At 42.3% G+C, this 26,352-nt stretch overlaps 1 protein-coding gene across 2 annotated transcripts in view; it reads left to right on the top strand.

Moving 5' to 3' along the window:
* WDR45B (WD repeat domain 45B) overlaps positions 1–26,273 on the top strand; it is a 30,093-nt gene extending 3,820 nt beyond the window's left edge. For both annotated transcript variants that reach the window (XM_024217628.3, XM_024217627.3), the window contains 9 exons: positions 6,521–6,595; positions 10,000–10,101; positions 15,636–15,723; positions 16,263–16,357; positions 17,350–17,540; positions 22,535–22,620; positions 22,945–23,046; positions 23,522–23,643; positions 24,708–26,273. In XM_024217628.3, the coding sequence (XP_024073396.1) occupies positions 6,521–6,595; positions 10,000–10,101; positions 15,636–15,723; positions 16,263–16,357; positions 17,350–17,540; positions 22,535–22,620; positions 22,945–23,046; positions 23,522–23,643; positions 24,708–24,814 (968 nt within the window). In that variant the 3' untranslated portion in view covers positions 24,815–26,273. The remainder of the gene's footprint in view (positions 1–6,520; positions 6,596–9,999; positions 10,102–15,635; positions 15,724–16,262; positions 16,358–17,349; positions 17,541–22,534; positions 22,621–22,944; positions 23,047–23,521; positions 23,644–24,707) is intronic.
* The last annotated feature ends 79 nt before the right edge of the window (positions 26,274–26,352 follow it).

The following is a 26,352-nucleotide window of genomic DNA, read 5'->3' as shown; positions in this document are numbered from 1 at the left end:
GTCTTAGGTAATGTGCGTAGATCAGAGGATGCTGTTAGACATCAATATAACAACACATCTATGTATCCTCGATCCTAAAGGAAAAAGATTTCCTCTATGCAACATGGCGCTTCCTAGGGCAAGCATTTCAGCCCCTTCCAAGCCCTCCCTTTTTACTTTGGCACCACTGAGTCAATATGGGCAGACTGTACTTATTCCACCAATAATAGTCAAATTCAAGTTATAGTTGCAGATTAAATAATGTACTACTTTTTTCTTTAAATAAGAAAGGATAAAAGTAAAGAAAATAATACTTATGCTTCTAGGTGCCTTTGAAAATTTTTTGCAGCATTTAAGTCCCTTTGATTTTCTTCAATGAGACTTAGGCTTCTGTATGCCTAAGCCACTGTTGAAAATGGGATTTGGGCTCCTAAGTCACTTGGCATTGTCACAGGAATAAGAGCTACTGTAGGTTATGGAAACACAAGTTACAGAGTTGAAAGTGTAGTAATGATACCTCCTGTCCGAGTCAACATCTGTGTCTTTTGCTTGGTCCATTCTTTCACCTGAAAGGTTCAGAGCAGCTTGTCATGTGAAGCAGAGATTGTCACCATGCTTCCGTGGGTCACAAGTGAGAATACCAAATTCAGGACAAGCTGCTGGGAAAAAGGGCGGACACACACCAAAACCGGTGGTTATTCCTCCATGAGATATACCAATCCAGCAACAAAAGTAAACTTCTGTCTTACCACACCGGCTAACAAGAAGTCAGAAATGCAGCCTCCTTAGGTATTACCGTCCTGGATTCAACACCCAGACACTAGATTTAATGATGAGTGGTTATTTAAAACCAATTTCATCAAACAAAAGGGTTCTTCTGATCCCAAAGCAGCAGACACATACCCCAGTCAGTATATAACTCATATCTTACCCAATAATCACGCTGTTGCCAATCCTTTAGTATCTAATATCTAAAGGTTTATTTATAAAAAGAAAGAAAGGTGAGGGTTAAAAGAATCAAATAAATACAATAATTGCAAAGTTCTTGGATCAGGCTTGTAGCAGTGATGAATAAACTGCTGGCTTGTTAAACTTCTCTCCTCCTCAAACCTCTGGACTATGAACTTAGAGTCCTCTTGTCTTGCATAGTTTTCACTGTCAAGAAAAAAACAAAACCCTTAAATATGGAAGCTCATTCTTGTTTCCTTCCTTCTTCCATTCCAGCAACTGCTGTGGTGGTCTCTGAAAATATTCCTACACTGCAGCTTGGAGCATGCCTCCTATCCCAGGTAGGCAGACTTACACTAGCTTTGCTTGAGCTAGTGCACTGTAAATAGCAGTGTGGACATTGTGGTATGGGCATAGGCTTGGCGTTGGGTGGCTAGTCTGAGCCAATCTGACCTTTTGGGTCTAAGCTCGGGTGGCTAGCTTGAGCTGCTGCCCATGCTGCAATGTCCACACTGCTATTTTTAGTGAGCGAGGCCGAGCAAAGCTAGTGGGAGTCTGTCTACCTGGTCTGGGAAGCACACTCCCAGCTGCAAAGTAGACATACCCTAAATATATTGTGTTCAGTTAAGTTTCCTGGGAATGTCTGCGCTTTCCTTCTAGTTCCCTTACCCTGGGGAGTCTGCCTTTGTAGAAAACATGCAGTGGCATTATAGCAAATTTTAATGTCTGCTAACCTACAGTCTATTCGGGTTTGTCATACAATGCTGGTACTTCACTAATATAAAGCAACATTTAAAAGCCTTTTTTAGTATCTAACAATTTTTTTTTAAAAGCATTACTTTACGACCACAGTACACTGGAAATATATCCATCATTCTATAGTGAGCCTCTCGTAAAAAGGAAATTTAATTTGCAAAAATTAGTCTCCAAGAAATATCAGCTCTCATCCAGAACTATATCATCACCATACCATGCTTGCCATTACCTTGGAAAGAGAATTTCTCCCTTGTGGGGGAAAAAACTACAGCGCCTTAGAGCCAGTTGTAAGGTTTGTCAGATAACTTATCAATTTATTAACTCCATAGTTGCAGCTCATGGAACTAGCCCTTTGCTTTGTCAGCTTGATGTATGTTGCAAATCAATGACACCTGGCAAAATGAAGCTGTGGATCTAGCTTGACTAGAAGCCTCTCAGTTCAACACATTAAAGCATCTTTAATATTATAGTTAGTAAAAAGACTTTTTTGATTGGTAAATATTAGGCATTTGCCCTTTTCCATGTGTATACACTCTCACACATATGGAACTTCTTTAGAAACTGAGCCAAGCAGAAATATCAAAGCTTAGCTTGAAGTTGTGCTCTACAAACTAGTACATGAGTACCTGTGAAGAAAATCATTGGCCTTTCTCTTCTCTTCTGATGATTTTTGTAGTACTGAAAGCAGATGCAGAGGTAGCTGCTTATGTTGCCCTGGGTGTCTGCTGGCTATGAGTGCTTGTGAAATAAAAGCCTGATGCTACACCTATTGAAAATCTGTGGCAAAGCACCTGCTGACATCGATGTGAGGAGTAGTGCACCTGTTGTAATTGTTGCTTTCCGTGAGCTCAGTCAGCAGGAATCCTAAGGACACTCCCAAACTTGCATCCTGTGCTTGGTATAATGGCTCCCCTCCAACTAATCAAGCTGGTGGATGATCATATTTGAAAAGAAACTGTCTCTTAAAGTAAGATGGCAATAAAACTGAGGAAAAGAGAATGAATACCCTAAAAAATCCAGTGATTTAACAATTCAAAGTTCTCAGCACAAACTTCTAATGTCATTTTCGTCCATCTCCTTTCCCTCAAACTTTTTTGTCGGCCTAGACCAGGGTTCGGCAACCTTTCAGAAGTGGGGTGCCGAGTCTTCATTTATTCACTCTAATGTAAGGTTTCACGTGCCAGTTTTTAGAAGGTCTTTCTATAAATCTATAATATATAACTAAACTATTGTTGTATGCAAAGTAAATAAGGCTTTTAAAATGTTTAAGAAGCTTCATTTAAAATTAAATTAAAATGCGGAGCCCCCCAGATCAGTGGCCAGGACTCGGGCAGTGTGAGTGCCACTGAAAATCAGCTCGCGTGCCGGCTTTGGCACGCATGCCATAGGTTGCCTACCGCTGGCCTAGACTGAAACAGCTTAATAGGCTATTGGGTTAATTTAAAATTCTGGCAGTATTTCAGCCCTCTGTGAGAGGGGTAGGGATTTCTCCATATACCAAGTACTATCTTGACTGCTGACCTGGAAGGTCCATGCATACAAATACAGGATGCTGTCAGTCCTCAACAAATTATTTTCCTGAAATTTATAATTTGCTGATGCAAGCTAGTTAAAATTTCAGGAAAAACAAAAATGTTGAATCTCTTTGTTTTTCAGTGACTGTGCCATATCAGCCATACCTATCTTAAAATTATCTGTAAAATAATTCCAGTATATAGTTGATGATCCATAGTCAAAAGATTCTGAATATCCTTGGTGGCATGCAGATGCTTCACCGCATATATTTATGCGGCATAATGATCCCAGGGACTGGCTTGCTGCCTTCCTAAACTGTGTCAGGGAGATCTCAGGGTCTAGTGACAGTCCATGGGGCAGTCATTAAGAAACGCTGATCTAGAGTACCAGATATAATCATTTTGGGGATATGTCGCTTCATTAATTGTAGGTATCCATAATAAACATTATAGATAAAGTACAGCTATCATAAGATGTCTGCTTGGTGTAAAGGGTTTACAAAAGTGAGAAAAATATGCAGTCTGAACCTTCTTTCCAGGCTCTCTCTGCTATTCAGCTGCAGAACAACTAAGCTATTTTGACATACAGGAACAATTGGACATAGGGATCTGAGCAAATAGTTTGGCAAGATGAAGGAAAGTGTGAAGTAAGGTTTTCATTAATAGTTTTATGGATATTAATTTGGGGTTTATAACTCAGAGCCTGACAAGACCCTTGTTTTTATTATTTTGGAGTAGATGTTTGTGACATTACCTGGGGTACAATCAGTTTCCCCTCAATTCTCCAACCTGGCATGCCTTTTACACTGCTACCTGGTCTGCTCACACACAGCCTCCAGCATGTAAATTACTCCCAGCTATACTGTGTGAGTGCTATGGCCAGATACTCTTGAATTATGCTGCAGAGCAACATCAGCAAATTCCCAGTCCCAGACTTTCCCTCAGAAATGCACATCTTGTAGTGTCCAGCCCTGTCCTGGGCAGCACAAGCTCATATAAATGTCATTTTATTAATAGAAATTACAGGATTTGTGCATATCATTCAAATGGAGTTTCCCAAATACTTCAATCCAAGCACACTGGTTTAGATAAAACAAATTTATTAACTACAGAGAGATTTTAAGTGATTAAAATAACAAGGCATAAAAGTCATCATTGGTTACAAGGAAATAAAAGGTAAAATGCATGCAACAAGCTAAGTGAATCCAAAACAAAAGTCTCTCACCACATAATTCAGCAGTTTTACTGGCTGAATTCCTTTCAGAAAGGATCCCTTCCTCAGTCCTAGGCTTTTTCTTTGTTCCTCAGGTGTTGTGGCTGCTGTGGGTAGAGAGAGAGAGAGGGAGGAATATTTTGGGGCATCTATTCCCCTTCTTGTGCCTTTTCCTCTTCTTTGAGAATTTTCTCCTGCTGGGTTTCAGGAGACATAGTCTGTGGGGATGGGAACCTCCAACTGTTCCTTTGCCAAGATGTAAATTTCTCACTCATACCCTTTTTCCTGCCAAAGAATGGCCACTTAACCAGGTGATGGTCCATTTGATTTCGTTGACACCAGTTTGCCTTTTGTCTCTGAGGAACTGGTTTGTGGCTGCTTCCCCAGATTTGGAATATATCTTAACCTGTAGCGTAGACAAGCCCTATCTCCACACAATTTATGTCGTTCCGGGGTGTGAATAAGCCACCCCGAGTGACGTAAGTTACACTGACCTAAGTGCTGGTGTGGACAGTGCTTGTCAGTGGGAGAGCTTCTGCCAATGTAGCTACCACCTCTCGCGGAGGTGGTTTTATTATGCCAACAGGAGAGAGCTCTCATGTTGGCATAGAGTGTCATCACCAGATGCATTACAGTTGCAGAGCTGAACTGTAGCACTTCTAGTGTAGACTAGCCCTTACTAACATCATACAGTAGAATCTTATAACTTTACATACAATGTTGCCACATACATTACCAGGACAATAAACATCAGCAAATCATGTTCCTTATGGATAGACACTTAATACACAAGTTTTCAACTTTTGTATAAAAGGTTGTTTAAAAAAATTTCAGAGGAATAAAATCAAACTTGTTCCAATTATTTTGTGACCTTGTATGTCAAAGTTCTCTATGAATTTTGGTATGCCACTTGTAAATTATTGTTTGCTGTGTTGTAGTTGGATTGGGCCCAGGATACAAGAGACCAGGTGGATGAAGTAATATCTTTTATTGAACCAGCTTCTCTTGGTGAAAGACCAGCTTTTGTGCTACCCAGAGCTCTTCTCACCCACCTTATCTCACTTTTAAATTTGTATATTTGTTTTATCAAGTTAATTTTTTTTCTGTAACAATCTCTGCATGCACAATAATTACCACCTCTGAATGCTTGTTAATGGCTTCTATGTGTTCTGCCTTAGTCCAATACTGGCAGGTAGTATGACTCACTACTTACTTGTGATAAGTGGAACCATTAGTATTTACTAACTTAAATCAAATAAAACAGCAGAAGAACTCTCACTGGGAGTATGAAGGAATCCATTAAAAAGGCATTCCTCCCCCCCCCCCCCATCCAAGAGATCTACATAACTCAATTCTGGACTTCAGCTTAAAAAAATGGTCAGATCTGTAAAATCTCTGTATATTATAAACTCTTTAGTTTATAAGGTCAGTTGCTTGAGTTCCTCTAGTTCCCCAATACGTCTGTTAGTCTATAAGATGCCACAGGACTCTTTGTCGCTTTTTACAGATCCAGACTAATACGGACCCCTCTGATACTAGTTCCCCACAGTTAATTGGAACTGATGGACTTCCAACTTTCACTATCCTGAAAAGGACTTCAGAGCGTGGTAGCTAAAGAACTATTCTCACCTATTTCAGGAACGAACATGTTAGACAATATAGTAAAGTTTTAATTAGGAATCTGAATATTTGAAATAGGACTCCTTTTTTAGTACGTGAAGTGAATATAGGGGTTTTCTGTGCTAGCTATTACTGGGGAGTGTAAGTTTCAGTAAGAATACACCAAAACTGTGATTTCCTTCTCCCACATTGACTCATGATCAAACTGCCCCCTATGTGATATAATATCTCCTTTCCTTCCATTGTTTCTTCACCACCTGTTTAAACAGAACACCAGGGACTTCCAACCTTGAAACAAAGTGAGGAAAAACCAACTTTGCACAGTTTCCACTTACGTTTTCTATTTTGAACTACTAAAGACATGCAACAGTCTTCTTGAAATAAATTTCATTGACGTTAAAGCTCTTGAATAGTGACCCCCAGCCCTCTGACTTACTCTGTTTTGCCTGTATTTCATAATTAATGCATATTTTTTCATTTTATGTTTTAGGATGCTTTGCATGTGGAATGGAAAATGGATTCAGAGTTTATAATGCAGATCCTCTCAAAGAAAAAGAGAAACAAGGTGTGGAATGCTTTCTCATTTTTCTATGTTAGCTCTGTTTTGAAAGTCCAGCCTACTTGTCTTCTCCACGGGGCTCTTGCCTGGGTTACTTTCTTCCCTTGTCCAATGATTTTCCTTCCAGTCAAGAAGGGCTCCACAAGGAGTCTCATTCATGCCACTTCTAGATTGGCAGTTTAACTTCTGGTAATCCTCTATTGCCTGAGCTAACAGACTCAGGTGTGTGATCTTGAAGCTAGCATCAGATTGAAACCTCTGTAGACTGGTCACTAGAGGGGAGTCAAGTATCAGGGGGTAGCCGTGTTAGTTTGTTAGTCTTTAAGGTGCCACCAGACTCCTTGTTGTTTTTGTAGATACAGATTTATTTGGGCATAAGCTTTCGTGGGTGAAAGTGAAGAAGTGAGATTTTCCACCCACGAAAGCTTATGCCCAAATAAATCTGTTAGTCTTTAAGGTGCCACCAGACTCCTTGTTGTTTTTGTAGAGGGGGGTCAGCAACACATTGGAAGTATGAAAAAACTCAGGTAGCTCTCTGAGGTCACAGCCTAAACAACAGGTTGGGGTGTGTTTTATAAGGGAGAACTCCACATCAAGTGGCTAGAGGACTAGGTTGTAATCTGTATTGGGCTTTTTCAGCCGATCCTGTCATGTAAAAACTGCTTTGGTGGTTCTGTTAAAGCCTATATACAGTTTTTGCTCAAGAATAAAACTCGACAGAAACTTAGCGAAAACCATTCTTCTAACCAGTGGAGGGAGCTAGACTGCATCTGTTCTGAGAGGAATGGCAGTGTTTTCTGTACCTCAAATATAACCCCTTCTCTTCTCATACCCTCCTGTTTGACCGCCAGTGAGGCCTCCAGGGTTTCCTAACAGCCTCACTGCTTTTCCAGTCATCTTTCTTAAGCATTCTCTTGTAACTTAAAGTAGTGTGGAGGTCTCTGGTTCCAGTCCACACATCCTTTAGTTGTCCTAAGAGGGATGTAGCTCCTCCTAACTACTAGTGACATCTATCTTAATCTCATCCCTGCTGAGTATACTCCTACCATTCCTATTTTGCTTCCCATCCCTCAGGCTCTACGTTCTTTAATCTGTCCCGTCCCTAGCCTTTCTGATCCCACTCCTCTTTCTATTCCTTCTGGAATTCCAGGTCTGCCTTCAGAAAGCTCACTGTCATTCATGACTTTCTAACTTCTTAAACTCCATTTCCTCTCTTTCTCTGAAACCTGGGTGTCTGCTTCTCATTCGTCTTTTGTCTGAGACTTCCAAAGGAGAGGTCTCTCTTTTCTAAACCTCCTGTCATGAAGGCCTTGTTGGTGGTGCATGCTCCTCCATATCTGTCTGTAAATTTGAATTGTATATAATCCAACACTGTTTTCACACTGCCCTCAAGCATAGTGGCTGTCATTCCTTTACATTAAACATAGACAGCACCATCACTCTGGTTTCCTGGTATCTGAGTCAGAGAGACACTTGGTTAAAAAGCAGCTGGTTGAAGCTTCATCTGTGCAAGACAGAAGTGATGCTGGTAACAGGGCCAGCTCCAGGGATCAGCGGAGGAAGCACGTGCTAAGGGGCGGCATTCCGTCCATTCTTGGGGCGGCAGTCCGAGCGGCTTTTTTTGGGGGGGGGGCGCGCTTGGGGCAGCAAAAATGGTAAAGCTGGTCCTAGCTGGTAATTCCCCCCAATACAGATTGCCTAACTGTCTAAAACCGTAATGTTAGGGCACTTGTCCACTGACCATCAGTGTGATGCTGGACTAAAGTGTCCTTCTGGACTCCTACTCTTGGATACCCAAATGGCGCTTTTAGCTAAAAGTTCCTTCCCATTGGACCAAAGCATTCATTATTTCCTAGTCCAGATGGTTCACTGCTACTTGGGGATGGAAGTGAATGCCATGAAGAAGCTCCAGATGGATGTGCATATGTTGGTTCATCTTCAGAGCAAAATAGATTGAGCACATTCCTCCTCAACCCCATTGTTCTGCATGCTGTACTGGCTACCTGTCCAATACCAGATCCAGGTCAACATGCTGATCTACTGTGCCCTGCCCAAGAGAATTTTCTTACATATGCCAAGTAACGTTTCACAGTTCACTAGAATTGAGGCGCTTATAGCACTGTTAAGTACAAAGCCCTGGTTAGTATTAACTGCAGAGACTGGAGCCAATAAAATTAATAGTTTTGAAAATGAGACTCATGGGGGGAGGGGATTGAATTTGAGTGGCTGCCCTACAGCTATGGAACTTTCTTCCACCAGATATTGGTGACCATATAGCTCACTGTGCAAAGTGAGATTTAAGAACCGCTCAATTTTGCCCCTGAAGACTGTATGGAAGGATGATAGAATTTTGAGAACCAAAAAGTGAAACTGGCTAGAATAAAGTTTTACTTTTGTTTAGTTTATGCAATTAAACTGAGAAGAAATCAAAAAAGTAAATGGCACAAAATAGTAACAAGTGCCTCTGCCCTTTTCTCTTACATCTCTCCCATCACATCTGATGTTAGCTTTGATGCCTCATCATCTCCTCTGCTTTTTTTCAATACTGCCCATAAACATGGCATGCCTACCTAATCTATATTTACTAAGCCACTTTTTCTCACTCAAAATCCTTCCTAAAAAGCCTCTTCTTTCTTGTTGTCTGTAAGAAGTGTTAACATAGCGTAAAAGAGAAATTAATTTTAATGGGATCATCGATATATATGTACCATAAATGAGTAACTTCTTGTTTTCCATTTTAAAAAGTATACTTCAGTATTTGGTTGGGGGAGGGACATCATACTTTTTTTGCAATCATAAACAATTTTGAATATCTAAGTGTCCTGTGTGGTGGTCTCTGCTGAAAAAGCTGTTAATTGTAGCTAAGAATAATCACTCTTCTTTTGATTCTCTTAGTATCCAGGTGGCAGGGGCGGCTCCAGGCACCAGCGCACCAAGCGCATGCCTGGGGCAGCAAGCCGCGGGGGGAGGCCTGCTGGTCGCCGTGAGGGTGGCAGTCAGGCTGCCTTCAGCGGCATTCCTGTGGGAGATCCGCTGGTCCTGCGGCAATTCGGCAGCGGGTACGCCGAAGTGCGGGACCGGTGGACCTCCCGCAGGCATGCTGCCGTGCTTGGGGCGGCAAAATACATAGAGCCGCCCCTGCAGATGGGGACAGGAGGAGATCTCCACAGAGTATCTTTCTCAGTTATCTACATTATGGAGTAGCCTTAGTCATACAATGAAGCATTTTCTCGTGGCAATGCAGTAAAAGGCCTGTTAACATGGGCTTGACCTCAACTGTATTTTGCACTTTTATTCTAAAATGTCACACTTTCTGTAAAGAAGAAAATGTTCCAATGCTATCTTAGACCAATTCTGCTGTGAAATTAAGTGCTGAGTATATTTACAAATTTCATTTTTTTGTTTTACAGAATTTCTAGAAGGAGGCGTTGGCCATGTTGAAATGTTGTTTCGGTGCAACTATTTAGCATTAGTTGGTGGAGGGAAAAAGCCAAAATATCCACCTAACAAAGGTACAGTGATGAGCACTAAGGAACATATGTCATAAATGTTTCTGGCATCTTTGTGTCCAACAAGAAACCTCAAACTAAATTTTTTTTATAGAATCCAGAAAGTCTGTGTGTAGCCTTTGAGTTGCAACCTGCCTAAAATTGTTTTAGTATTTTAAGTTCAATGAATGATGTGTATCTTGCTCTTAAGCCAATGGGAATTGTGCCTGCTCGTGAATTTGACCCCAGACTCTATATCGCTACTTCTGTCATGCTTACTTTGGAACATCTGTGGCTCTTTCTACATCATTTTACTTGGTGAATGGCTTGCTCACCATTTTCTAAGATGTTGAAAATAAACACTAAAGAAACCTACTCTGGAATGCTTGCATTTGTGATGGTGAAATTTCACCATCACTCAGATCTGCGTGCCAATAAAAATCAGTCATGCAAAAATAGAAAGGAACCCTGACAGAGCTGCAAGCCTGGCCAATGATTTGTATATTGGCTAAAACTTTCTAATATATTTTAACAATTTAAAAACCTCTGTCTGAGAGGGCTGGGCTGGGGGAAATCTTCACAGATTTCTTGCAGTAATGGTTTTACAATTCACTTTCAATCTTGACAATATTGGAAACTTTCCCAGAAGCCATAGTTATATTCATTATTGTGCCTGCCATGTTTAGAGAACTGGACGAAAACTAACCATATTAATTAAGCCCCTCCTCTGTGACCAAGTCTTTCTGAACTGGAGGAGTTGGTGGTCTGAGATGCACAAAAACTGAAAGATTGGCACTTAGTTTTGGAGGTTTTTCAATTGTTTGCTAAGCCCTTGTTATCTAGTCAGTGAAGCTGGCCTGCTCTCAGTGCCAAATTATAAGGTGCTGGCCATTTTAGTGTGTGTTTTATTTTTTTATTTTTATTTTTGACACTGTCAGGTTACAATGAATGCTCATAATGTGGTAGCAGTGAAGTGGCCTGTATTTCATCATAATTGCTGCAACTTCAGCTATTTGCATTTATATGTCTTTAAATCTGATAAAAACCATCAACGCTGATGTACCTACTCAAACCAGTTGACTTGAAAGTGAAAGACTCTCTCTTCAATTAAGGCATCCTGTCCCCACATCTTAGTGTGAAAGAAAAATGTAGAATCAAATGAAGTAAAAATCTTAAATGAATCCACATGTTCCATACTATCCATAGAGATTCTAATTCCATGCTCTAATAAGAATATAACAGTAGGGATCTATTATCGACCACCTGACCGGGACAGTGATAATGACTATGAAATGCTATCAAAATAAAGAACTCAATAATAGTCAGGGATTTCAATTATCCCCATATTGAATGGGTACATGTCACCTCGGATGTAATGCAGAGACAAAATTTCTTGATACTTTAAATGACTGCTTCTTGGAGCAGCTGGTACAGGAACCCACAAGGGGAGAAGCAATTCTCGATTTAGTCCTGAGTGGAGCGCAGGATCTGGTCCAAGAGGTAACTATAACAGGACCACTTGGAAATAGTGACCATAATATAATATTTAACATTCCTGTGGTGGGAAGAACACCTCAGCAGCCGAACACTGTGGCATTTAATTTCAGAAAGGGGAACTATGCAAAAATGAGGGGGTTAGTTAAACAGAAATTAAAAGGTACAGCGACTAGAGTGAAATCTCTGCAAGCTGCATGGACACTTTTCAAAGACACCATAATAGAGGTCCAACTTAAATGTATACCCCAAATTAAAAAACACAGTAAAAGAACTAAAAAAGAGCCACCGTGGCTTCACAACCATGTAAAAGAAGCAGTGAGAGATAAAAAGGCATCTTTTTAAAAGTGGAAGTCAAATCCTAGTGAGGTAAATAGAAAGGCGCATAAACACTGCCAAATTAAGTGTAAAAATGTAATAAGAAAAGCCAAAAAGGAGTTTGAATAACCACTAGCCAAAAACTCAAAAGGTAATAACAAAATGTTTAAGTACATCAGAAGCAGGAAGCCTGCTAAACAATCAGTGGGGCCCCTGGATGATCGAGATTTAAAAAAAAGGAGCACTTAAAGACGATAAAGTAATTGAGGAGAAACTAAATGAATTCTTTGCTTCAGTCTTCCTGGCTGAGGATGTTAGGAAGATTCCCAAACCTGAGCCGTCCTTTGTAGGTGACAAATCTGAGGAATTGTCACAGACTGAAGTGTCATTAGAGGAGGTTTTGGAATTAATTGATAAACTTAACAGTAACAAGTCACCGGGACCAGATGGCATTCACCCAAGAGTTCTGAAAGAACTCAAATGTGAAATTGCAGAACTATTAACTATGGTTTGTAACCTGTCCTTTAAATCAGCTTCTGTACCCAATGACTGGAAGATAGCTAATGTAACCCCAATATTTAAAAAGGGCTCTAGAGACAATCCCGGCAATTACAGACTGGTAAGTCTAATGTCAGTACTGGGCAAATTAGTTGAAACAATAGTAAAGAATAAAATTCTCAGACACATAGAAGAACATAAATTGTTGGGCAAAAGTCAACATGGTTTCTGTAAAGGGAAATCATGTCTTACTAATCTATTAGAGTTCTTTGAAGGGGGTCAACAAACGTGGACAAGGGGGATCCAGTGGACATAGTGTACTTAGATTTTCATAAAGCCTTTGACAAGGTCCCTCACCAAAGGCTCTTATGTAAATTAAGTTGTCATGGGATAAGAGGGAAGATCCTTTCATGGATTGAGAACTGGTTAAAAGACAGGGAACAAAGGGTAGGAATAAATGGTAAATTTTCAGAATGGAGAGGGGTAACTAGTGGTGGTCCCCAAGGGTCAGTCCTAGGACCAATCCTATTCAACTTATTCATAAATGATCTGGAGAAAGGGGTAAACAGTGAGGTGGCAAAGTTTGCAGATGATACTAAACTGCTCAAGATACTTAAGACCAAAGCAGACTGTGAAGAACTTCAAAAAGATCTCACAAAACTAAGTGATTGGGCAACAAAATGGCAAATGAAATTTAATGTGAATAAATGTAAAGTAATGCACATTGGGGGGGGGAGGGGGACCCCCCAACTATACATACAATATAATGGGGGCTAATTTAGTTACAACTAATCAGGAAAAAGATCTTGGAGTCATCGTGGATAGTTCTCTGAAGACGTCCACGCAGTGTGCAGTGGCAGTCAGAAAAGCAAACAGAATGTTAGGAATCATTAAAGGGATAGAGAATAAGACTGAAAAATCTTATTGCCCTTATATAAGTCCATGGTAAGCCCACATCTTGAATACTGCATACAGATGTGGTCTCCTCATCTCAAAAAAGATATACTGGCATTAGAAAAGGTTCAGAGAAGGGCAACTAAAATGATTAGAGGTTTGGAATGGGTCGCATATGAGGAGAGATTAAAGAGGCTAGGACTTTTCAGCTTGGAAAAGAGGAGACTAAGGGGGGATATGATAGAGGTATATAAAATCATGAGTGGTGTGGAGAAAGTGAAAAAGGAAAAGTTATTTACTTGTTCCCATAATATAAGAACTAGGGGCCACCAAATGAAATTAATGGGCAGCAGGTTTAAAACAAATAAAAGGAAGTTCTTCTTCACACAGTGCACAGTCAACCTGTGGAACTTCTTGCCTGAGGAAGTTGTGAAGGCTAGGACTATAATAGGGTTTAAAAGAGAACTAGCTAAATTCATGGAGATTAAATCCATTAATAGCTATTAGCCAGGATGGGTAAGGAATGGTGTCCCTATCCTCTGTTTGTCAGAGGCTGGAGATGGATGGCAGGAGAGAGATCACTTGATCATTACCTGTTAAGTTCACTCCCTCTGGGGCACCTGGCATTGGCCACTGTCGGCAGACAGGATACTGGGCTGGATGGACCTTTGGTCTGACCCAGTATGGCCGTTCTTATGTTCTTAGTTTTCTTTTAAAGTGTCAGCCTTTGTATTATATTCAGCAACTATACCACCTAAGACTTAACTAGAAAGCTCAATTTGATGAGAGACGACAAAAGAAAACACATGGTAATGCAGTAAGTGGTTTGAAGTGCATGGAGTTCTTTCAGTTCATGTTGAACCAATCCACTGGTGTTAGCATCTCCAGTACAACAGTAAATTCTGTCTTTTTAGATAGCATTTACAATTGAGGTCTTGACCACTTGTCATTTTTGCCCTAGTGTCTTGGTTGTGTTTCATTTCCATAATTAATCTAGCTACCTAAATCCTCTCTGTGGTTTCAATTGATTGTATTCACTTCCTATCCTAAAGTATTTTCTGCTGGTGTATACTCTTAAACAGATGCAATGTTCCTCTACAGCAGAGGTGGGCAAACTACGGCCCGCGGGCCATATGCAATGCTCTGGCCGGCGGAGCTCTGAGCTCCTGGGGCAGCGCAGATGCAGAGCCAGGCCTGACCCGGTGCTCTGTGCTGCGCGGTGCGTGGCTGGCTCCCATTGGGTGGCAGGGCTGCCTGTCCTGGTGCAGCTGCACCACCAGCCACCGGCACTCCAGGCAGCGCGGTAAGGGAGCAGGGGAGGGGGTTGGGGGTGTGGATAGGGGTCAGGGTGATCAGAGGGTGGGGAACAGGGGGGTTGAATGGGGGCAGGGGTTCTGGGGGCAGCCAGGGAGAAGGGGTGGTTGGATGGGGCAGAGGTTGGGGGGGCAGTCAGGAAGGAGAGGAAGGGTTGGATGGGGTGGCGGGAGGCAGTCAGGGGTGGGGGTTCTGGGGGCGGTCGGGATAGGGAGAAGGGGTGGTTGGATGGGGCAGAGGTCCCAGGGGGGCAGTCAGGAAGGAGAGGGGGTGTTGGGGTGGCAGGGGGCAGTTAGGGGTGAGGGGAAGTTAAGGGTGGGGGGTCTGGGGGGAGTCAGGGAGAAGGGGTGGTTGGATGGGGCAAGGGTCCCGGGGGGGGGCAGTCAGGAAGGAGGGGGGGCTGGATGGGGTGGTGGGGGGCAGTCAAGGGACAGAGAAGGGCAGATGGATGGGGCAGGGATCTGGGGGGGCTGTCAGGGAACAGTGGGGGTTGGATGGGGCAGGAGTCCCGGGGGGGCCGTCTGGGGGCGAGACACGGGGGGGGGGGATTGGATGGGGGCGGGGGCCAGGCCACGCCTGCCTGTTTCGGGAGGCACAGCCTCCCCTAACCGGCCCTCCACACAATTTCTGAAATCGGATGCCGCCCTCAGGCCAAAAAGTTTGCCTGCCCCTGCTCTACAGAGTTGGTTGCATTTCAGAGATCAGTAAAGTGAGTTTATTTTTTTTTGTTTGGTTGGTTTGTACATAGTTTGTAAAGCACTCTGGAAACACTTGAGATATTAATGTTATAGTAATACCTGGACAATTGTGCTTCCGTCTTAATTCTTTACTACTTAATTTAGGGGGGAAAAGCAACCATCCACTGCGGTAAGCCCAGGCTGAATACAAAACTAGGACCAATGTCCAACAAATAGCTCTTCTTGTCACTTTATCAAACTGATACAAGTGCTTTCCAGTTAGGAAGAGATTGTGTCAAACTTTTTAGAAATCTGAAATGAAATATTACTGCTGTTCTGATGGGATCTTTTCCACCATTTTAGTGATGATCTGGGATGATCTGAAAAAGAAGACAGTTATTGAAATAGAATTTTCAACAGAAGTCAAAGCAGTTAAATTGCGAAGAGATAGGTAGGTAAAAGTAAAAATTTATCATGTGCAAGGCGTTATTTGTCTGTTAGGTGTAAAGGTGTTTTTGAGATATTCTCAGTTTATGAAAGGAAATTCTTTAAAGCATATGTCTGCAACTAGAAATCTATTTAAAATGGGGCTTTTGGACAAGCTTTTTAAAGGGTGAGTGGATCAGAGTTCAAGTAGATTGGTGTATAGCTTACCACTGAAACTTTCTGCTTTGCCATGTACAGAAGAGTGTTACAGGGGTTCCTGTTGGTCTGTAGCAGGAACCCCTGCTTGAATTTGTGAACAGATGGCACTTATCTGCTTTCTGTCTTGTTAATTAACCTTCAGCCATGACAAAGTGGTTTTGCAGGAACTGCAGCTCCTGTTGGTTGGGAGGGTAAAAGTGTAAGAATCAAATTAATTAAAGTATGTTGAAGGCATTGTACAATTGAAATAATGATGCATTAGTAGTTCTGTGTGTATCTGTCTCTGTCACCTTTACCTGCTCTTGATTGAAAAGACATAAGTGCTTCCCTTTTTATCTGTTTCAGAATTGTGGTAGTTTTGGACTCCATGATTAAAGTTTTCACATTCACACACAATCCCCACCAGTTGCATGTCTTTGAAACCTGCTACAACCCTAAAGGTTAGTAGTGTACTTAAAGTGGGGGAAGGTAGGTGTTCTTTTTTGGCCCTTGTTACTCTTCTTTTGAGTCTGTCCCATTTTTATCATTACTCATCTAGTTCAAATTCCTTGCTTTATTCACTTTCTGTTTAATTTAATTAACAATGAGTTGTTTTGAAACATTACAATCATACACTTGTGGAATGATGCTTTTGTTGCAAACTGTTAGCATGAAGTCTATTTCACAATGCTTCATAACACTTTATTGCAGGAAAGCTCTCTCACTTAATCTACATTTTTATCATACATGGGTTTGGTTTGTCAAAGAAAGATGGTGCTGCCCTTTTCTGCACAGTACTTGTAAAGTTACAAATCTGTGTGCTCTGAAAATGGATGAGTTTTCTAGCACAGAATACTAATGATCAAGGATAGTTCCTACTAAAGCTCACATCATGGAACAGGCCACCCAAATACCAAGAGAACCTGTTCCAATATGGAAATAACCCCCTCCCAACTGCACAGTCCCAGTTGTCACCTACCACCCCACAGTGGAACCCATATGGGTATCATTAAGCACTTACAAACCATACTCGATGGGGACCACATTCTGAAATAAATACCCCTCCCTCTTCTGGCCAGATTCTTAGACATAGCATGGGCTATCCTGGTTGTACTGTAGGATGAACTGCAGTCCCAGAGATCACTCTGTTAATGTGCAATGCTCCTTTTTTAACCCCCCCCTCCCCCCACCGCCCATTCGCTTGTACATGCACTGCACTTACTGCTGGATTATATTTGGAGATACTAGAAGCTTGTTTAACCTTATGTCTTCACTTTTTGTAGTAAACTTCAAAACTGTATTTCTAAATTTAAGATGTAACATTAGGATTTCCTTTTGTTAAAATTATTGTAGTGTATTGTAAGAACTAGTGTGTGTGGTGTGGTTTATTTATTTTATTTTCAAAGCCTTTTAAAAAAAAAAATTGCTCCTTTTTTGTCAATTTTGTTTTTAGGTCTCTGTGTCCTCTGTCCAAATAGTAATAATTCCCTTCTTGCATTCCCTGGAACACATACTGGGCATGTGCAGATAGTGGATCTGGCTAATACAGAAAAGCCTCCTGTAGACATACCAGCTCATGAAGGAGTCTTGAGCTGTATAGCTTTAAACCTGCAGGGAACAAGAATTGCAACAGCATCAGAAAAAGTAAGCAAATAATCAAATGTTCTATTATCAGTGGCTATATTTATGAATACACTATATGGTCCTAATATTAATGGCACAAAAGCTTTGTTACACTGCAACTACTGGAAAACTAAGTCTTAAGGAACCTAGTGTGCACAGAATTTTTCCCATTGATTTTTACTGCTCCCTCAGCAAAACTGGATACTTCCCTAGAGATCTGGCATGACTCTAGCAGCTCTCAGCTGAGACATTTTCATTCAGTAACCCAATGGACTTATTCAAATTGAGTCCAGCTATCTTGAGCCAAGAACAGGCTTTGTTTACTAGACTGGACTCATGGGCGGCAGGTGAACCACAGGCTTGGGGAGGCTATCCCCCGGCCGACCCCTTTCCCCCACTGGAGCCCAGAGGACTCCACCCTCCAGAGCGCCCGGCGGGCAGGCAGCGCAGAGTCCCTGGCTGCAGACCGGCCCCCAGTAGCTCCAGCCCTCCCAAAAGTGGGAGAGGCTGGGACCCCCTACCCGAGGTGGAGGCAAAAGCAGCCCCCTGCCCATGTCCCAGGCCCCCCACCCAGGACAGATGGAGGGACCCAGGCTCCCCCCAGCTGCCCATGCAGCTCTCCCCAACCTGGCTCGGCCCAGGGTGGGCCGCAGAGCTGCAGCCCGGCCATGATAAGAGCTGGGCAGCTGTGGGAGCCACGGCGGACCCTCCACTTGCCCACAGTGTGGGGGGCCCAAGCAGCCCCCGACCCATGTCCCTGCTTCCTGGGTCCCCCATCCAGGGCAGGTGGAGGGTCCGCAGCTCCTCACAGCTGCCTGCAAGGCTCTTACCGTGGCCGGGCTGCGGCTCTGAGGCCCCCGGACCTCCCCCGTCCAGAGCTGAGTCAGGGAGAACCACATGGGTAGCTGTGGGGAGCCAGCATGGAGTCACAGACCTTCCTCCTGCCCTGGGTGGCTGGGGAGCCCTGGCGGCAGGGACACGGGCTGGGAGCTGCTCTCAGTCTCCCTGCACCCTGGACAGATGGAAGGCTGCTGCGGTTCCCCACAGCTGCCTGGGCTCCCTGGCCGGGCTCCACCATGGGAAGGAAGAGCTGCAGCAGAGCGCAGTGGGAAGCAGGAGGCAGTCTGGGGGTGGAGTGTGGGCGGGGCCATGCAGGCAGTTTGGGTAGGCTTAGCCTTCCCCTGCCTTTGATACCTGACACCCATGACTGGAGTCTTAATTTGCTTCTAAGGAATCGATGGATTTACTGAAAGACAACCTCCTTGAGCCTAAAGTTTCAGAAAATTGTCATCTTCCACTATCCCTGACCGTCTTGTACATGGACATACAAACGTGTAACTGGTCAAACTGTTATTAACTAAAAAGCTCACTTCTGGAAGGGAGGGCATTCTACAAGTCTGTCAGGTGCTGTACTAGCTAGTCTACTATCTAGGCTTCAGTTCAGCTTGAACTTGATTTTTAGCTTCAGATCCAGGAACATATTTGATCACTATGTTGAAATGTTGGAGAATGTTTTCCAAGCTTTATACATTCCTAGAAAATATTTTACAGCTCTACCAGACCCTTTTGAATTGCATAATTTAGAAGTTACTACTATATGGATACCAATGGATTTTCATTTTTGGCATGATGCCAGGAGCTCTGCTCTTGAGGACCGTCATCATTTCATTGTAAAACCTTTTTAACTTCTAGGACTGGAGGAATGTAAACCTGTTTGGCCATCCTGTTTTAATATAAGTATCACAATCGGAATAACTTTACTAGATAACAGCTAATCACTTCTTCTACATAATTTTTGGGTGCGGGCTTCCAAAAGCACCCAAGTGACTCAGAACCGTTTTCACTGAAAGTAGGATTTGTACTCCTAAATCAGTTTAAGCTTCAAAAGCTCTCTAAAGTCTGCCAGTACGTGAGGAGCATGGAAGCAGATTTCCACTGGACACTTTTCATGCTGCTATGTCAAGGGATGTCTTTTTCAGAAGATGGTCGTGTATAGCTCTAACTTTGCAGGGACAACACTTTCAAAAACAGGAGCTTAAAGTTAGGACCCTAGAGCCACAGTGAGGCATCTCAGGGATGAGATTTAAAAAAAATGTTGAGTTCAGTGCTCCAGATTCACTTAAACACTCAAATCTCACCTGTGGGCTCCTAAATACAGACCTAGGATCCTAACCTTAAGCTTCTTCTGTTTTTGAATACTTTGGCTGCACATTTCCTGTCATATCTCTGCCTTTGCTCCCATTTGTGGATTGTGCTGCTCTTTACCTATATCTCCTCTACTTTTTGAAGAGCAGAGTGGAAAGAATGCAAGGCAGAGTGCTTCACAAGAGGCCCCATGTATATGGAGACAGCAGGAAGACTAAATACAGTCTGGTGAACTCCACTTTAGAGAAACTGGAGGAATGAAAAGCCAAATCCTAGCTATACTCTTTGCTACCTTTCCTCCTATCCTTCAACTGAAATAAGCTCTCAAACCACTGTCTTTTTAGAATCTTGGCTGTATTAATGTACATTCCAGTAGCGCCAAATGCTAAAAAAAACCTGACAGTCTTTCCTAAATTAAGATTAAATTTTTAAAAATTATTAAAAATCCAATCCTCTCCCTAAAGGGAAGGAGAATGACAGAGATGAAAAGCCAGAGGGACAAAGAGTGAGATGAAAGTTAGTGATTGAATGTAGACCAGGGGGGACTACTGTTCTCCTCCAGGCTGATAGCATAGCTCCTGATAACTTTAAGTGGCTAATCCATATGTGTAAACTGAGGTAAGAGCATGCGTAAGGGACCGTCAATAATGATCGATGAGGTAGGCAACCATTTCAAACTACACTGCTTATTGAATGTTCTGTAAGCATTGTCTAAAAGTTAGGATTACTTACAAAGTTAGATTAACTGGATAAAAGGAGGCTACCCTTTACTGATGTGGGCTATGAGAAATAAATGCATGCCGTAATTTTGGCTGTAACTCCCATTTTCAAGGGACCATGTTATGTACTAGACTTCTCTCAGATGAAAGTGGAACAGTACTTCGAAACAAAGTAACTAGCACTATTTTATTCTCTTTTAAAAGCGGTCTTATTGTACATGTTTGAATTGGTCTTCTATTTAAGACTAAATACATGTTTACATAGAATCATAGGACTGGAAGGGATCTCGAGAGGTCATCTAGTCCAGTCCCCTGCACTCTTGGCAGGACTGAGTATTATCTAGACCATCCCTGACAGGTGTTTGTCTTACCTGCTCTTAAAAATCTCCGATGATGGAGATTTCACCACCTCCCTCGGCAATTTAGTCCAGTGCTTAACCACCCTGACAGTAAGATTTTCCTAATGTCCATCCTAAATCACCCTTGCTGCAATTTAAGCCCATTGCTTCTTGTCCTATCCTCAGTGGATAAAGAGAACAATTTTTCTCCCTCTTCCTTGTAACAACCTTTTATGTACTTGAAAACTGTTATCATGTCCCCCCGTCTTCTCTTCTCCAGACTAGACAAACCCAATATTTTCAATCTCCCCTCATAGGTCACGTTTTCTAGACCTTTAATAATTTTTGTTGCTCTTCTCTGGACTTTCTCCAATTTGAGCACATCTTTCCTGCAACGTGGTGCCTAGAACTGGACATGTACTCCAGTTTTGGCCTAATCAGCACAGAGTAGAGTGGAAGAATTTTTTTCTCATGTCTTGCTTACAACGTTCCTGCTAATACATCCCAGAATGATGGTGGTTGGGTTTTTTTGCATAACAGTGTTACTGACTCATATTTAGCTTGTGATCCACATGACCCCCACATCCCTTTCTGTAGTTCTCCTTCCTAGGCAGTCATTTCCCATTTTGTATGTGTGCAACTGATTGTTCCTTCCTATGTGGAGTACTTTGCGCTTGTCCTTAATGAACTTTTCTATTTCCTTCAGACCATTTCTCCAGTTTGTCCAGATCATTTTGAATTTTAATCCTATCCTCCAAAGCACTTGCAATCCCTTCCATCTTGGTATTGTCCACAAAACTTTAAGTGTACTCTCTATGCCATTATCTAAATCACTGATGATGATATTGAACAGCACCTGATCCACAACTGATCCCTGTGGGACCCCACTTGATATGCCCTTCCAGCTTGACTGTGAACCATTGATAATTACTCTCTGGGAACAGTTTTCCAACCAGATATGCACCCACCTTATAGTAGCTCCATCTAAGTTGTATTTTCCTAGTTTATAAGGTCATGTGAGACAGTATCAAAAGCTTTACTAAATTCAAAATATAGCACATCTACTGCCTTCCCCCATCCACAAGGCTTGTTACACTGTCAAAGAAAGCTATGAGGTTGGTTTGACATGAATGTGGTATTCTGAGGGAGTGCAGTTTGACTTTCTTATTGGGTCTCTTGAATGGCTTGGTTTACTGAAATGGGATAATGCTTTGCAATGGGGATTGCCTGATGCCAGGTGGTGTGAGAAATATTAGCTTGGAGAACAGTACTTAGGGAATCCGTCCAGAAGATTCCAACACAATAAACTAAACTTGTGGATTTTCCTGCTTTATGCTGTCTGGCCTTGGTTTAATTGAGAAATATGCAGAGTAGTGACCGAGGAGGATGATTTCTGAATGTGAGAAATGGATGATTGGAATGTTTGCCCAGCTTATTGGAAATCTGTTCCAATAAACCAGTATCAGGACTCCAGTAACATTTCAGAATGTTACAACTGGTCATCTGTACATTACTAAATAGTTTTGCTGACATTGGTTAAACAAGGCACCATGCCATAAAATAGACCCGTGGTGTGAACAGAAGACTCCAGTACTTTCAAATCTTAAGTATAACCTTTAATGAGGGATCCTCCTGGTTCATAATGGGATAAAAGTAATCCACATACAAGTCAATTAGGATTTGATATTCTTAGCAAGATACTAGTGTTTCAGGATGTTGGATTGCCTGGGATGCGCTTGCAATACTTTATGAATACAGGATAGTTAAAGACTTCTTCCTCCCTTACTAATAAAATGTTTCATTACTTTTCCAGGGGACTCTCATAAGAATATTTGATACTTCATCAGGGCATTTAATCCAGGAGTTACGAAGAGGTTCACAAGCAGCGAATATCTACTGGTAAGCTTAAATTTTTTTTCTCCCTTCTGAATGTACTTTCTCCATCTTTTGATGTGTCTGGTATCTTTTTTTATTTGTGCTGAGATTGCACAAAGCACCACAGGGAAGATTTTTCAAAGGCACAAGGTGCCTAGCCTAACTACATTTTGTTCCTTTTTAAATTCAGGTTGTGTGTGCAGGCCTAATTAGTGTTTGTGAAGTGCTAAGTGTTTCCTTTTTCTGACTAACTCTAGGTTAAATGCAATACATACACACCTTACAAATCAAGCTACTATGGTGTATGAAGGCTAAATAAAAATCTGTTGCAATTATTTGTGTCTACAGCATTAACTTCAATCAGGATGCTTCCCTAATTTGTGTATCAAGTGACCATGGCACAGTGCATATTTTTGCTGCAGAAGACCCCAAAAGGAACAAGCAGTCTAGGTAGGCTTTCATCCATCCTCTAGCCTATTGGTTTGAGATCGTTTGGGTTTTAATGGTCAGTATTAAACACATGCTAGCAAGACTGTTTCTCCCCCTCCCCCAAGTTGTTTCAGAATGCTTCCCCCCCCCCCCCATAGAAGCATTTAATGAGGCAAAAACTCAGTTCACTGACATTGAAGAGTAATCATTGCTATGTTGCATGAATAAAAGAGGAAGATAAGAAACCCAAGATATTTATGTATTGTATGCTTTTATACTGCCACCTAACACAAATATGTGAGTGCTTCCCAAAGCATCTATATAGCACTAGTGGAGTCCCTAGTGGACCTCATGGTGTTTCTGGTATTCCTTTTTATGGGACACAGACTCTGCTGGGGGTACAAGTCTTTATTTGGATCTGTACCATAACAATCAAGGAAGTGGCATCAGAATCATTGTGGTGGATCTTTTATGTACATCTTTTTTCTTTTTCCAGTTTGGCCTCAGCCAGCTTCCTCCCCAAATACTTCAGTTCCAAATGGAGCTTTTCCAAATTCCAGGTTCCCTCAGGCTCTCCATGCATTTGTGCCTTTGGAACAGAGCCAAATGCTGTCATAGGTAAGTTATCTGAACTTCCCCAAGGGTTCTGTTTGAAACGCAAGCCCTGGCAAGCTCTTCCACAAGTGACTAGTTTTTTAATCTATCTAATACTGTAAAGGATGACTGGTTAAGACACTGGAGCCTGTCAGTCTGAGGGAGGGATCATGGTAACAACTTTGACTGTGCTGTCTGGAAAAGTGAGCAAGCAAACCTTCATCGTGGGCCAGGCCCTCAGGCTTGCATAGGATCTGTGCTAATGAGAACTAGGGCAGGGGTGGGCAAACTTTTTGGCCTGAAGGCCACATCTGGGTATAGAAATTGTATAGCAGGCCATGAATGCTCACAAAATTGGGGGTTGGGGTGCAGGCTCTGGGGTTGGGCCAGAAATGAGTTCAGGTGCAGGAGGGGGCTCTAAGCTAGGACAACAGCGTTGGAGGGTGGGAGGGGGATCAGGGGTGCAGGCTTTGGGCAGCACTTACCTCAAGCAGCTCCTGGAAGCAGCAACATGTCCCCCCTCTGGCTCCTATGTGGAGGCATGGCCAGGGGCCTCTGCTGTACATGCCCTGTCTGCAGGTGCTGTCCCTGCAGCTCCCGTTGGCCGTGGTTCCTGGCCAATGGGAGCTGTGGGGGCAGTGTGTGGAGCCCCCTGGCTGCCCCTACATGTAGGAGACTGACAGGGGGGACCTGCTGCTGCTTCTGGGAGTCGCACAGCGTAGCCCTTTACCCTGCTCCCCAGCTGAAGCACCAGAGTGGGGCAAGCCCCAGACCCTGGTGCCTATAGGGAGCTTGAGGGCTGGATTAAAATAGCTGGTGGGCTGTAGTTTGCCCACCCCTGAAGTAGGGTGTGTGACCAATAATGTGGGCTTTGAGCAAACAGCAAAAGATTCCTTGCACTGATTGCTGTTTAGGACAAACATCTTATAGACAGTAACTTTCTCCAGGCTGCCAGCCAAACTAATGCTGAACAAGGTGTGTCCTATTGGGTTGAGAACCGTGAGTTTCCAAAAAGGTGCACACGGAAGTAATGGGCTAGTGCTTTTTAGGCTGTAAAACAAGTCTTTTTTGTTTTGTGTTTGTTTCAGCAATATGTGCAGATGGTAGCTACTACAAATTCTTATTCAACCAAAAAGGGGAATGCTCAAGGGATGTCTATGCTCAGTTTCTAGAAATGACTGATGACAAGCTTTGACTAAACTGAGGAAGAAAGTGTTTTGGTCAAAATACTGCCTTGGTTATTCTGCTTCTTTAGAAGGACTGGGTATGTATGTCCAATACTGATCAAGATGTGTAACAGACCTCATTGAGAAGCTTGGCCCATCGTGAGCAGAACAAGCGCTGATGTAGAGGACTTCTGCCTATGTTAAACTCGTATGCTATTTTTTTCAATATCAGAAAAAAATTGGGTTTCTGTCAACTCTTCAGTCTTCAAGAAGTGGCTTTCAACAGCTTGTGCCTACAGGGTCTCTCTCTTTTTAGTTAAACTGTGAAATTAGAGTGCAGATGAGTGCCTGCAACATGTCTGAGGTGTTTTGTACAAACTTCAGGCAAGGATGTAAAAATTTTATTTCAGGCATCATATTACATCACTTCCACTGAACCTCGCTGTGGGGGCAGGAAATAACTGTAAATACTAGGTAACTAGAATAGTTATACCAGCAGCTTGCCTTAGAACAGGAGGGATTTATTTCCCTCTTCACACACCTTAACATGCAGAAGGAAAGAGAGGACACAGGTTGCTATAATAAACCCAATCTGAACTGCACTTGCCCTCTGGTCTGGAGTGTGGTGCAGTTGTCTTGTGGCCATAGATTGTCAGTCCTGTACACACTGATGTTCTTGGTTAAGTTGAATTAACTATCAGCACTAATCTAATTTTCAGTGGTGCCAAACTGTATATATTAGAGACACAGGCACATTTAGGTACTGCAGATGTGGTTAACCACTACTCAGCACATGAAGTAAATTGCATAGGATACTGTGGCAAATGAAGTTCATGTTTGAAGGGGAGGCTGCTGCTTCTATAATGAAACACATCCATTCCAACTAAAAATTTAAGTTGGTATTTTAGAAGCAATCCAATGCATCTGTTAAACCAACTCTCTGGGCTTCAACCAGAAGACTTTACAGGCCACTTAACACATAGTTTAAAGTAGGTGATGTGAAGTACACCTTGTGATGACTCTAAATCTGCAAAGCATTTTTGAAGTGTTTGCATACTGAATGATATTTGCCTAGGTGCAGTTAGGTCAAATCAAACAGCTATCACCTGACTTGCATCCATTCCCCCCCCCCCCCCATTGATTTTTTTGGAAATAAGGCATATGCCATTTTCTTGAAAAACATGAAATAGAACACAAGTTCTCAATTCCTAGCACTAATTAGCTGAGGCATATTCATACAATGCCTCAGCTTTAATTTCACAAATGCTTCAAAGTTGAAGTCCTAGTTCACTCTTAATTTTCAGCTAAATAATCTTATCTAAATTTGGCAAGTTTTTTTAGTATCTGGTAATAAAACGGACCAAGGACTAGCTTTTATGCAGATTGTGTGGTCAAGTTTGCATGTTGCTTTTATGTGTATTTAATCATTTGGTTTGCACACTTATTTGTAATGTTTCTTTTAAATAAATGACTAATTTTGCTGTATTCGTTTAAGGTAAGCATGGGATTAACTTTTTTTCCACACACACACACACACACACACACACACACACACACACACACACAC

The sequence above is a fragment of the Terrapene carolina genome, unplaced genomic scaffold, assembly GCF_002925995.2.
Source record: "Terrapene carolina triunguis isolate 2854851 unplaced genomic scaffold, T_m_triunguis-2.0 Scaffold192, whole genome shotgun sequence".
Classification (NCBI taxonomy): domain Eukaryota; kingdom Metazoa; phylum Chordata; order Testudines; family Emydidae; genus Terrapene; species Terrapene triunguis.
The sequence above is the reverse complement of the archived record's forward strand: the minus strand, read 5'-3'. Positions and strand labels throughout refer to the sequence as shown.